General features: G+C 39.2%; 1 protein-coding gene across 1 annotated transcript in view; it reads left to right on the forward strand.

Moving 5' to 3' along the window:
- Positions 1-13,964, forward strand: part of CAP2 (cyclase associated actin cytoskeleton regulatory protein 2) — a 68,798-nt gene that overhangs the window by 45,517 nt on the left and 9,317 nt on the right. Inside the window, exons 7-8 of the mRNA XM_040588404.1 lie at positions 52-137; positions 1,916-2,021. Coding sequence (XP_040444338.1) covers positions 52-137; positions 1,916-2,021 — 192 coding nt within the window. The remainder of the gene's footprint in view (positions 1-51; positions 138-1,915; positions 2,022-13,964) is intronic.

The raw sequence follows: 13,964 nt of genomic DNA on the forward strand, positions 1-13,964 counted from the left end.
ACTTCCTTTCTCCTCCTGTTGTTTCCTGCTACCCTGGGTTGATGGTCCTAGTCTCCTAAACCAGGCCCTTATGTCAAGGAGATGAATGATGCTGCTACCTTTTATACTAACAGGGTATTAAAGGACTACAAGCACAGGTATGTTGCCAAGCCCCAGTGTCTACTAGCCAGAGAACAGAGCATTAACCATACCGAGAGGGTTCACAATGCCATCACAGAAAGCATTTTGTAAACTACAAAGCATTTGATAAAATCTGCTTGCAGTAGTATCCTCCTCGTCTTTGACCTGCAGCATGTTGCAGTGAGAATGGCAACAGCACTAACAGTGCTGGTTTTCACTCTGTGCAGATTACAGGATTATTTTTAATTTTCTGGCATTCCAGCATCATAAGCTTATATGCAAATGCATATTTACATATCAGTGTGTGGCTAGCTAGCTGCTACGCATCCTTGTCTCATTTGTGCACTCATACTGTCGCTGTTCTTGCTCTTCACTTGAAAATGTGCATTTAGGTGGTAGATGTATACAACTGAGCATCTAATTCTGTAGCTCCTAATTTGATTTTTTTCTGTACCACTACATTATTCTTAGAGAGCACAAGGAATTCACAAGAAAGGTCCATGAATGAGATCTGTGACCTGACAGAGAAAGAGAAAAAAATACAGGTCCATTCTATGCTCTCTTAAAAAAAAGTCATGTATAAATCCTGATTTGGTACTTTTGGAGGCCAGATTGTGGTTCTTGATTTTTATATCCCAGGGAAGAACAGTATTTGCTATGAGTTTTTCCTCTTTAGTACAGAAAACTTTATATATATAAAAGCTTTTTGTATATATTTCTATTTATTGTATATGTATATATACATAAATATACATTATATACTATATACAATATTTTGTATTATATATACTATGTATTATTCCTGAAGCCTTAGTTTACCTACTGAAAGTAGTACCTACTGGGGTAACTGAAGATTTTACAATATAGCTTTAGTACTTATTCTGGAGATGAAAATGTCTCATATACATAAAGGTATGAACCAGGTTACATTCTTTTTCCTTTTACACTGAATCAGATCACAATGTCTGCCAAAGTAGTGGAAGGCTCTCCCTTGACTTCAGTAGGTTTTGGATAAAACCTGTCGGCCCAGATCTTCAGCAGTATTAAGCATCCCAGATCCTTGTAGGCAACCAGTCCATAGCCATCACTATTTGGAAATAAATCTCCATGACTAAGGACTCCATCTTACAAACAGTTTTTCTTTCTCTCTCTATGTATTTCTTGTTTTCACTTACTGTCCTGTTGGAAGACTAAGCCTTCCAAATAATGATTCCAGAGCCAACTTGTGACTTGTAATGTAAAAATTCTTGTTGTATAAATATTTTAGTCTGGTGACTATGATATGATCCAGTATTACCCTGGCTACATTTGAATTTGTAAGCTAGAATATCTTGCAGAATCCATAGTTATTTTGTCCTTGCCCATGGCAGGGGGTTGGAACTACATGATCTTCAAGGTCCTTTCCAACCCAAACCATTCTATGATTCTCTGATATTTAATTTTCTAAAATTTAGCACCCTGAACTTGAGTCTGGGGAGCTGCTGCACAGCTCCATATACCTTTAGTGCTTCTTCAGTTGACTTTGAGCCTGAACAGAATGATGACACACCCTTCCAGCAGGAAGGACTCTCTGCTGGAGGCATCCTTTGCCCTTGTTTGTTCTCTAGAAGGGTCTAAAGACACTGCAGTGTGTTAGGCCTCAGTATTTTCAGCACTGGGCTGGCTGGCTGCCTGCTAACTGATTTGTCTGTGGCTTTAAGGCAGACATTGGGTTTTACCTGCTTTAAGCAAGCGCAGCAATGCTTTCTGATTTTAAGTACCCTCACACATATAAATATTGTCTCTGTTTTTACAGCGATACACGCCATGTTGATTGGGTGAAGTCATATCTGAACATCTGGTCTGAACTTCAAGCTTATATCAAAGAGCATCATACCACAGGTCTCACCTGGAGTAAAACTGTAAGTACTGTTTCCTTCTTTGTGAAGAACCATAAAATATCAGTAACCCATCTGACTTTTAATGCAGGTCATTAGCTCAGGAAAAATAAACATCTAGGCCAGGAACAGAAGTTATGGTCCATGGGCTTCCCAATCAAACCAATTAGAGATATGTCAGGCTATTGTGGTACAGGTTTGCGGAAAGAGGGAAGAATTATTTGGGATGATTACAGCCATAACACCCAGCCACAGATGGTGAGGGGAGGCAGACACAGTTCTCCAGGCCTGCTACAGTAGTAAGGCAGGAACAAAAACAAACCCCAGAAATGTGAGGGACATGTAAGACTAAAGAAAAACTGGGGGAACATGACATGGAAAGGAGAAGAATGGTGGAAAGAATCTGAACAAAGAGAGATTTAATAACAGGGAAAAGAAACACAAGGGATACATACCAATTTATTAATTCATAGATAGCTATCTTTATAAAGCTGTTCTTTTATACACACAGAAATAATTTCTGAAACACATACATATAGAGAGAATAAATATAACTATGCCTATTTATGCTCCCTCTATTTATTTATATAAACATCTTCTGTATGTTACATCTGAGATGCGTAGAAAGATGACGACCATGAGCATTGTTTTCTAAGAGAGGTATAAACATGAAGAATTAATTTTCTGTTGGGTACAAATGTAAGAGTTTATGCCCACTGTCCACATTGATTATTCTAGATTATTCTAATAATGTGGTCATGCTTATTATCAGGTTAGGAAAATTGCTGAAGTATATTAAAAGTATAATCAGATGGCTCTTTGCTATTATAATCTCCTAAACTTACCAGTGCACTTACAGACTTGCACATGGAGTCTTTCACACCAAGTTTAGAATTTCTTCTGTATAATCAAATAATTTTAAAAAAATGACTATTCAGAGGAGTGATGTAGGCCACCAGATAATTTAATTCCCAGACCAAACCACTGTAAGAACGCAGGAACATAGGGAAGTGAAGTAAAGCTTTTTGATGGAATGTATTTTAACATGGAATAAGGGCTGGAACATCTCTGCTATGAAGAAAGGCTGAGAGAGTTGAGGTTGTTCAGCTGGGACAAGAGAAGGCTCCAGGGAGACCTTAATGCAGCCTGATACAAAGGGGGTTTATAAGAAAAACAGAGAAAGACTTTACCAGGGCCTGTAGTGACAGGACAAGGGACAACAGTTTTAAACTGAAAGATTTAGACTGAATATAACAAAGACATTTTTTATGGTGAGGGTGGTGAGACACTGGAACAGTTTGCCCAGGGCACTGGAAGTGTTCCAGGCCAGGCTGGAGGGGCTTCGAGCAACCTGATTTAGTGGAGGGTGTTCCTGCCCATGGCAGAGGGGTTGGACTAAGCGATCCTTAAAGGTTCCTTCCAACCAAAACCATTCTGTGATTCTATGGTACCTAGAAAAGTTACTTTATCTCCCCCTATATGGAGGTGATAACCATGTAAGAGAACATACGTTACTTGTGCTCAGCAACAGACTATGCAACTGTCTCTTCACACCCTCATTAGACACTGTACAAGGCCTTACAGTACTCAAGTATTCAAGTGCAAGTTCAAACCCAGGAGACACCATGATCTGTTTGTATTTCTTAGTTTGAAGCAAGGCAAAAGTGTCTAAGTATGATAAATTAGGAGACTGGAATTATCTGCTGCTTTGTAGGTTTCTGCAGTAAAAACTTAAAATGGCAAATATGATTCTCTTCCTTAATTTAGTACAAAATTTCACACTTGCTACATCCTGCTCTATTATAATCAGTGAATGTGAGGAAAGCTGATGATTTTTAAATGATTATTAGATAAGGAAAAGAAATTGTAGTACCCTGTTAGGCGAATTAGCCTGAGAATCTGGGACAAATTTAGTTTTGTTAATACAGAGAAAGAATCGTCTTCACCTGTAATGGAACTTTACAAGGATTGAAATAGTGTTGTAAGATAAAGATTTGTTACAGCCATTTGATCAAACAGAAGGAACTCCCAGTACCATGTTGAATACCGGTAATCTTATTCAGAAGTGTAGCTGTGGCAGGTGATATATTTGACTGGTCTTAAAACCAGCATCTCAGCTATCATGTCTATTTCCCTCTCTTCAGTTGTGCAAGACATTGCTGAATACAAATCTAGGTGTGACTTTTTTATTCATATTAAGCATAGTTTCCTGCCAACAGTGCTCATGCCATCATGAGTGATAGCCCATTACTGCATCTGAAGTATTGACTTCACTTACTTCGGATATCACTCAGACTGGGAAGTTGTCTTAGAACTATGGCTCATTTAAATTGTCATTCATTTAATGTTTGTCAGAAAGATTAAATTACAAACCCATTTTTATAAGTTTTACTTTGTGTGACTATAAGGAAATTAGAACCCAGTAAGTTAGCAGGTTGTTTAAATAGGTTGTTTAAACACTGTTAAATATTTCTATGAAGCTTGGTAACAAATACATTCAAGAAAGCAATGAGTTACTCAAGTGATAATTTCATTTTTGTTATACATTTTAAAGTGAAAATGAAAATCACAGATTCATGCTGTGTGAAGTTAAGCAGCAAGGTCTGCAGAATCAGGGTCTAAACAGAAATATGATATATATAAAAGCTGTAGATATATTCCAGGCACAGTTGTTAATTGTTGCACAAAGCAGCTTCCACTTACATGCATGAAAGGAAAAAAGGAAAAAGCAGTAGTTTGGCAAGGCATTAAGAAAGTGGCACATTTATGAAAAGGAAACATTGATGCAGAAATGTTATTTTATTATAGAGGGAGAGTGAAAGAGAGAAAGTTTTTGGCCTGTGTAAGTACAAATTTAAAAGTACATTATACCCGTAATTTACCTTTCATATCTGCAGAAGTCAACAATGCAATGCTTAAAGCTTTGTATAAAAAGCTATTAAGTAACATATTTGAATATTTCTAAAGAGACTAAAGAGTCAGGGAGAACGTTAAAACCGGCTTCTTTCAGAGCTGTATTCTCATAGCTTGAACTGCAACAAAACACCAGGAGCATCAGCCTAGATCAGACTATTCTTGGGTTTCCAAAAAGGAGGGGACAGGATTTTTAGGGGGCAGTCAGCCCCTTTACCTATGAGTGCTGTATACCGTGATGTGTACATTTCTGGCGGCAGTATCACAAGGGTGTGCCATTTCCAGCCCCCCCGTACCCTTCCATCAGGCTGCAGCCAGCCCTGGAGTGGATCGCTAGTTCATACACTGAAGTGTTCCTGGCTTTGGCAATAAGCACACAGGCAGACACTTTAGAGGAAAGAGTAAGAAAGGTCTTAATAAATTACAAGACAGACACTAAAACAGGTGCAAAAGGTTGAAATAATGACTAAGCAGCAGGCTCTGACAATAAATAAGTTATCTCTATCAGCCTTATAATAAACTTGTGATTAAAACAGATGCTTACAGATGTTTTGGATCTAACAGTTCTTTCTCCTTATTCACTTTGGCCCTGGTTCTGCCAAGATGTGTGACAATATTTTACTCCTTGAGGGTATCCTCTTGAAATGCATGGGACTGTGAGGAGAAAGCCAAGAAATCAGCGGAGTGAAGGACCTTGAGACATTGTGTGTCTGAGCCTGTTTTGCTACCCATGTGGAGTGGTGGTACAGAACTAGACCCTGCGTAAATCACAGGCATTTCAAGACATGATGGATACAGTTAGAATATTTGTTGGTACCATGCTCACAGAAGAGGAATACATATTTCAAGTACATGTGTTTGTGAGCAGGATTGTCCCAGAGAGTATAATGTTCCACTCTGAATTTTCACCGTGATCTGAAGTATTCATTTGCATTAATAGATTGTGCATATGTCAAAGAAAATATGCTTGTCAGTGGAAGTCAGATGGATCTACAGTATTTCCTTAAGTGTAATTTTGTAGTTCATGATTTTGATTGTAAAATGTGAGGCACCTTCTGCCACACATACCCTGTGGTGGGTAGCAGATCACTATACTCACTACATCTCAATTTAGCTATCTTGACAATGGGAACAAAAGCAGTTACCAACCTAATGGAGATTTGGAAGTTTTAATTTGCCACCAGATATGACATTCTCAGATGTCAGTGAGTCTTATGCAAAAGCTGTTATTATAATGAAATGTTTTAAATGCCCAGTGTAGAATTTTACCCATGCAGCAACTGTCATTTTGGCTTGCTGCAACTTTCTGACTTTAACATGAAATCTACAGCTGTAACAGTAACCTGTGTTGTTTTTCAGTTCTTACTGATAAACACCAAGTGCCTTTTTTTCTATTTTTCCCCTAAAGAAGGGATTCTATTGAAGCATGGCTCTTTCTTCCCTCTACTTTTTTTGGTGGTGCAAAGAAATGAACAGCTGTAATATAAGCTCACAAGAATGCCTAAGAAAGTTTGTTTGCTACAAGGGCTGCATGAGTAAGCTGGGGGAAGTGAAACTTCTGCTCCTGTTTCTGCAGGTGAACTTTGCAGCAAGAAAACAACCAGTAATCACAAGAGGTTGCTGTAGTTTCCTGTACATAAAATAAGTTTTAAGAAAGAAATCCTGCTCAAGGATAATTGTCGTGAATGTTTCTTTCAGTTGCAGGTGGAGCTGCAGTTAAGTTTTTGCTCTTTGTTTACAATAGTCATTTAGGGCACATTTTGACAGCAGGATTGTTTACAAACTAGCAGTGAATTTCATTATAGTATTTAGTTTCTAATACGGAATTTTACTCAAGCAACAAATGTTCCCCCCCTCCTCTTTAGAACTCCAACCAAATTATTAGGAGGAAGTCTGCAGCTTTACAGGCAGTTGAGATTTATTTATATCGTGTTCCCACTGAAGCCAATACAGTATCTTTGTCTTTTTTTCCGAAAATATCACTTAAAAAATCATGTATAATTCATTAGATAGTACTCTACAAACACTCTTTAGAAGTTGAAATTCTCCACAGGCCCCACACCAAGAACTATTGCAATCCCTACATTAGCCTGATTGAGCGCAATTATCCTAGTCTCAGGACAGACTTTGGACACTTTGTTCTTGTCTAACGTAACACCTCCAGACATTTTCTTATAAAAGGGTCCTGCCTCTCTCCTGTACTAACAAAACATTTTCCTGTCATATATCATCTCTTTACATATTGAGGTGAACTAGCTGCAGAAGACCCAACTTTTGCAGGCAAAGCCTCCTATTATCCTTCCAGTATCTCTTCTATGCTGGGTTCAGTTTGATCTACTTATCAAGCAGCCATCATCTGAGCTGCTGCAGGAAAGCTAAAAGTCAAAACTGTAGTGCCAAATTCCAGCCACAGCCACAACTGCAGTCCCAGAGACCTCATTCAGACAAAAGTAAGGGGACATGGATATACTGGTATAAATGCCTCTGTCTTGGATAAGATGCAGACATTTTCAGAGTGGTCAATTTTTCTGTCATAGCATTTCCTCTCCTTTTCTGTCCCTTTCCATTCCTTTCTATTCCCTTCCCTTTCTCTATTTCCTTACACTTTTTTTTTGGTGAGAAATTTGCATCCTTTGGTCTCAAATGTTTCTTTCTCACAAGAATAGGTAATGTTCACGTTTTGGTACACTGGTGATTAAGAAACTGGCCATTCTGGCAACTCTACAATAGTTGCCTGTTTGGTGGAGTCTGCCTCAATTACATCTACATCCCTTTGAAAGAAAGTAGTTTTACTCCCTTGTTCCAACAGAGGCTGACAATATTTACCTTTACTGGATATCAACCATGTCCTTTTAACATCAGTGACCAAACACTGTTTAGACATGTTAAGGGAGAACCTGGGAGAGGCTTGTTTGACAACAGCTGTCATGCAACCTGACCTGTAACATAATGCAACCTTGTTCCAGTGAAAAACGGAAAGGAAAAAGAAAATCGAAAGTATGTGAAATGGAGAGAAAAGGAGAAGGTACATCTATTGAAACTTTACTGCATTGCTAAAGGGGTTGGTCGTCTTTTTAACTGAATGTAAAAAATAAATAAAGTGAAAGATGGTTTAATGTTCCTGTTGGAACACGTTACTTGTTGACAATTACATTAGCATACAGTTCTCAAATGATTTCGAAGACCTTGGCCGTGTAAAACATTTCTGGTGGGGTAACTGTGAAGATGTAAGCATCATTTTAAATCCTGAACAGGTGATAAATGGCAGAAGGGTATTAAAAGGGGCTTCAAAGTTTGAAAACTCAATAGATAAATGATTCTGCTGAGACCTTGTAACAAGAAAATAGCCTGGCCTGCTTTTTGTTGTTTTGTGTTTTAACTCACAAAGATTACAAGCCCTGTAAGTCAGCTGTTTCATCTAGTAAATTGTGGATCTCAGGGCAGCATAACCCCTTGCAGACAGGTGGCTTAAATATGGTAGGTAATAGAACTGTTGTGCTAAGCTACTTTTACACAAAAAACACCTTAACAAGAGCTCTGTGCCACTGAGTCACAGCCCACCTGTTCCCAGAGGTTGATACGTGATATTTTGAGCTTCATGATTCTTATCTTTGTCTGTGCATATGTATGGAAAGAACAATACAGAATGCTGTAATCATTTTAGGTGTGAAACTAGGATTACTATAAAGGGGGAGGGGGAGAAAACAGGGATTTTTTTTTTTTTTTGAGAAGAATGTAGTCCCCATTAGGATTCTTGTTTATCTGCTGCCATGAAAAGAAGGCTTTTCAATAAATTAAGAAAAGGATTTTATGCCTCTATCTAAGCCACCTGTTGCCTCAGCTGCAAATAGATACTTAGCTCTTAATAGGAATGACTGATAAAATAGGTACTATATATTATACACATGCATATGCAATTTATTTATATGCATTATATAGGTGTTTATAGTCTGTTTGTCCTGAGTAAAAATGACATCTACAAGAAATGTGTGTTCATTCAAATGCTCCACAGCAGGATCCCGTCACAAGAACTTTGTTCCCCCCAGCTTCTGTGCTGCACTGTGTCAGCCTGAAGCTGGATAAACACAGAGGAACGTTGCGCATGTTTGTACAGGGCCTGGCACGTAAGCCCCTCGTATCCCCAGAGATACAAGCCTCGGAGTAGGGCTCCTTGCTGCTACAATAATACAAATATAGTAACAGTGATATGGAAGGCTAACCCAGGCAATTGTTCAGCAAGAATGGCTCAGGAAATAGTAACATCTGTGATAAGATATAAAAAGAAATTCTTGCTGCCTCTTCGTAGCTGGGTTTAGACCTAAAGACATGTCAAGCTGCATATGGCCACCAAAAATTACTGACAGTATGGCATCCAGACCACTTGCATTATGTATGAACAGCATTTTATTTCTCTAACAAGACTGGCTGTTGCCCTGTGCTCCAGGGGAAGCCTTTAGGAGCAATGTGTTGTAACAAGACCCAGCTTCGCAGAAGCAAAGGGCTCCACTCATCTCTACTTTCAAGGGAATTAAATGAGATTCAACATAGATGAATTTTAACCAGCCAGCTGCCTCAATATAAACAGTCATTTATTTCTTCCAGTGAGCCAGCTAGGCAGCCAGCAAGGAGAAAGAGTACCTCCCCCTTCTGCCAGTCGCACAAGATAAAGGTAGAAATACAACACACTCTGAGGCTGTGCTGCAGCCCTGCAGCTCCTTGCACAGCAGTAATATGCATTCATCAGACTCAGCTCCATGAGCAGCTTCAGACACTGTCACTGGAGGAAGCTACTGAGCCACAGTCAACGGGAGGCCCATGGACCTCTCTGCAGATGGCTCTGGGCTCTCCAGCAAGGAGCAAATCCTGACCTGTTCCTGTCAACCCATTCAGAAAATGGTTTAGTTGGAGGCTGAAGACAACTTTTTTCCCTGGGATGAAGTTTCTGGAATGTCCCATCCCCTACAGAGCTGTTACTCCAGGGCCCACATCTCCTGTTCTTGATAGAACCTTACTCAGAGAATTATATTTTTCCCCATTTCAGAAAGCTTCAGAAAGCACGTCAAGTTCACTATGACACAAAGCTAGCAGGTTAAAGTCCATGGCTTATTTTTGTGTTACATTTTCACAAAGTAAGGTTGAAGTTCTCTCTTCCCCTGGTAATTCTTAAAAGGGATGTATTTGCAAATGACGGAAAAATGACCACACCAACATGTTAACGGGAACAGCCAGCTATCAGCATAACTTGACATGATGTCTATAGACACCACAGCACTGAGAACAGCAGCTGTTACCCAGGCAAACAGCTGAAATAAAAGAGGAAGAAAGGCGGCTTGCAAGTAACTGCCTTTGCTAGTCCAAAATGGCTCTTAATACTTTGTGTAAAGATACACTGTTTCTAACATCTGCTTGAAGTTAATCTGAAGAGTTGTTTGCAAATAGCAAGCTGGTAAGCACCTGCTGCTTTAGGATAGATGAACTTTTGTGGTCATATAACATGCTATTTTATTCCCAGCAGATTCACAGACACCACCCTATACAGAACAGAAATGAATGGACTTTGTGAAGGGCACTTTAGTTGAAATGGGATAGGACTGTGCACAAGTACTGCCAGATACCAGAACAGTTTGAGTCTGGTTCAGAAATATTCTAGAGCCTGAGGGTCTAAGCGGTCTTAGAAGCGTGACTAAGGAAAGCAATTGCCAGTGTCTTAGGTGGGTAACCTGGAGGTCCATATATTAATAGAGGTCAAAACTAATCAAAAAAGAAAGTTCCTGGAACCACTTCACCAGGCTGATTTTAAAACTGCCCTTTGCATCAGTGTGTTTGAGTGCAGCACAGGTCCCACCTTCCTGGCAGGCAGGGAATGCAAGAAATGTGAAGTGTTTTCTGCATTTCCAGTTCACTTTTGTGCTTTCTGTCCCCTTGTTAAGAGTTTCCCTGAGCCGCTCTTCCCACAAAGAATTTCACCTCACTTGAATGTTTGTTTGATTTCAGTCAGGTAAATCAAAATGGCAAAGAAAAGAAGACAAAAGCCAGAGTGAGACTGAACCCCTCTTTACAGCAGGTCTCTGTATGCCTCCTCATTAGTGAGGCTTGTCTGTCTTTTCCATGCTATTCTGCTTCAATGGGGAATTGTCCTACTGGGTGTTTCCGTGCTGTAAGATGGTAGATCTGCAGTGGAGCAGTTAGTCCCTCCCTGTACTTCAGCAACCATTTTGTCCTTTGATTTGTCCTTCAGTTTTGCCTGGCCTAATTTAGGATTGAAATTGTTTGCAGTTTCCAGAATAGCGATAGATGTTCAGACATAATTGAAAATGTCATGATACAGTATCTGTTAGCTTGTGTAGCAGTAACTCAGGTCATAAACTAGACAAGAATTTGTCATGCTGGAGAAAAGTTAACAACAAAGGTTCAATCCATCTCTTATTTCTGTGACAGCACAAAATTAAGAGGAAAAGTAGGAAGGGTGACCGAGCCCCAGGTGTCTTCTAAGACCTTGTGACAGTTCCTGTGTTCTTAATTAGATCTAACTCATCATCTTTAGAGCTCAGTGGAGATAGCCACCAACTTTGGTGGAGGGACTGGCTTGTAAAGAAAAGAGGAGGCAGATGGACAGCATGAGTGCAAGGGATAAATTTTTTTTCCTATTCTTGAAACCCACTCAAATGATAATCATGTCTTCACTCCTCAGGTCAAGGATTGATATTTTTGACTAGACTTGTCTTTCCATCACTACTGCTCTAGAAGGGAAAGATGCACCTAGTTTCCCAGATGCTTTTCTACATCTGCTCTTTCTTGAAAAGTAAATTGGACATTCTACAGTTATAAAAAGACATGTCCAAGCTTGATTGATGTATTTAAAATCCTCCCTTTTTGTCTGTACTTTCACAAGAGAGTTCTTCAGAGTCCCGGGGGAGAGATCATCCACTTCCACAGATAAAAATCCCTTTGAGTTTTGCTTCCACCGTGGTTACACAGACATTCTCATACTTTTGTTGACATTTGGGAAACTGCCTTCGATCAGCAGCATCACTTGAGCCTGGAGTTTACTGCATGATCTGCCTTCAGTTTGACACTTCAGGCAAACAGACTGGCAGAGTCACTCACCCTTCTGCGTTGTATGCAGAATACCCAGATAGCTTCTACATCTTTTTTTCTCAAATGCATCTTTTCAGCCTTTGCAGAATTTAATTGGTGTTAATTCCAAATGAACATGAGTCTCACACACGCAAGTTTCTGTACAATCACAGCACTGTATGCAGGTAGAAGCAATAAGGTATGTTTGGGAAATCAGATGTCAATCTGGAATTTGGGAAATCCAATTTTTATCTCAGCCTACAAGTTATTAACCACTATCACTACTACTATTAATCTCCTCTCATAAAGCATACATAATTCATGACTGCATGTTCACACTGCACTGTGAACGGTGAGTGTCATTTCTGGGTATCTTGAGTATTTTTAAAAGCCCTGCAAATCCAATGTTCAGAATTCTGGATAACCAGGACATAGTGGATTCAGTTGCTATGGTTGCAGGCAACAGATAGGGAAGATCTGTGTTACACCTCAGGCAGAAACAACTGATTGTGCCACTAAATCCACTTACATTCTCTTTTTTTATTATTATAATAATTCACAGTTGTGCTGACTCCGCTGCAGGTAACATTACTGGCATTAGCAGATGCAGGAAGACAGGCACTATAAATTGAGGACCCAGTGAAGAAGTTGTCCCCAGCCAAAGCCAATAGCCTATAACTACTAAGTATGTAAGAGAAACTCTTTGAGTTATATGTATCCATGCAACAATGAAATGTCTCTAAAAGCAGTCCACATCAGTTCCGGTATATCTTGACAATAAACAATAATCAATTCCAAAAGGGTATTCTTCTCGTTTGTTTACATCTGATCAAAATATTTAATAGCACAGAAGAGAGCTCATTCCCTTAAGAGATCTTGGATCCTTTCAGAAGCAATCAAACTGTACCACTACATCAGTTTCATTACTCACCCAAGTACCGGGGATTCAGCAGTCTTTTTTGTGCAATGCAGTTTTAACGTCACTAATGTGACAAAGAATCTCACTGTGTATTCACCACTAACATATTCTGTAACAGCTCCTTCAAATCCAATAATACTTACATGCTGAAGACGCATGTGCCAATAGAGAGTGTACATTATTAATAGGTTGACTAATATTATTCCCTTTCCATGCTACTCTAATTAGGGTCATGATGTCTAAGAGGTTTGAATGCAGTTACTTACTCAAATGTGCCAAGCTTCTTTTTAAAAAAAAAAAAAAAAAAAAAAAGTATGTCTGAAGAGTTGGGGGGGGGGGGGGGAAAGAGCATGTGCACCTCAGCCCCTTTCCCATTATCAGATGGGGATTACAGGCCAGAACAAGTTTTCTTTTTAAAAAGTAGCTACAGTTTTCACTCATGTGAAATGCATGAACCAGATGGGTACTTCACTGTTTCAGTTTAGTGAAAAGCAGAAAGGACTGGCATCACAAATGATTAAAAATATCCTCCGAGTCCAGCTACGCAATATCTATTTCCAGTATTGATTACCAGGGATGCACTTTTAACAACCTAGAGTATCTCTTAACAAAGGTAGCCAATTAGAGGAGCTGCGACTCTCTAAGTTGCTTTCATTTCCCCATTGTATCTGCCCACATAATAAGTATGCACAGTGTCTGTACAGCTAGCTAATTCATCAGAACCAATCTAACTTTCACAACTGTTCTTTTAAAACAGTCTCTGTTCTGCTGCAGAGAGGTGGGATCAGAGTGACACTCAGTGGCAAGACAGAAAAAATGATTCTCAGTTTCTCCAATTCTAATCTGTTATTAGGATGCATAAAATTTTAATCAGATTATTATTAGTATTTTCTGTCTGTTTGATAATATTCAATGTAAAGATTATAATTCAGACCAAAACGTGTACTTTTGGTTATGCTAACTGAAAGAAAGATTGGATTACTTTACCAAGGCCCCTCTCACTCATAACTTGTGCGCTGTGATCTCCTGCAATTGAAAAAAAGAAAGAAGAATTTAAG

Source organism: Falco naumanni, chromosome 3 (genome assembly GCF_017639655.2).
Source record: "Falco naumanni isolate bFalNau1 chromosome 3, bFalNau1.pat, whole genome shotgun sequence".
NCBI classification, from domain to species: domain Eukaryota; kingdom Metazoa; phylum Chordata; class Aves; order Falconiformes; family Falconidae; genus Falco; species Falco naumanni.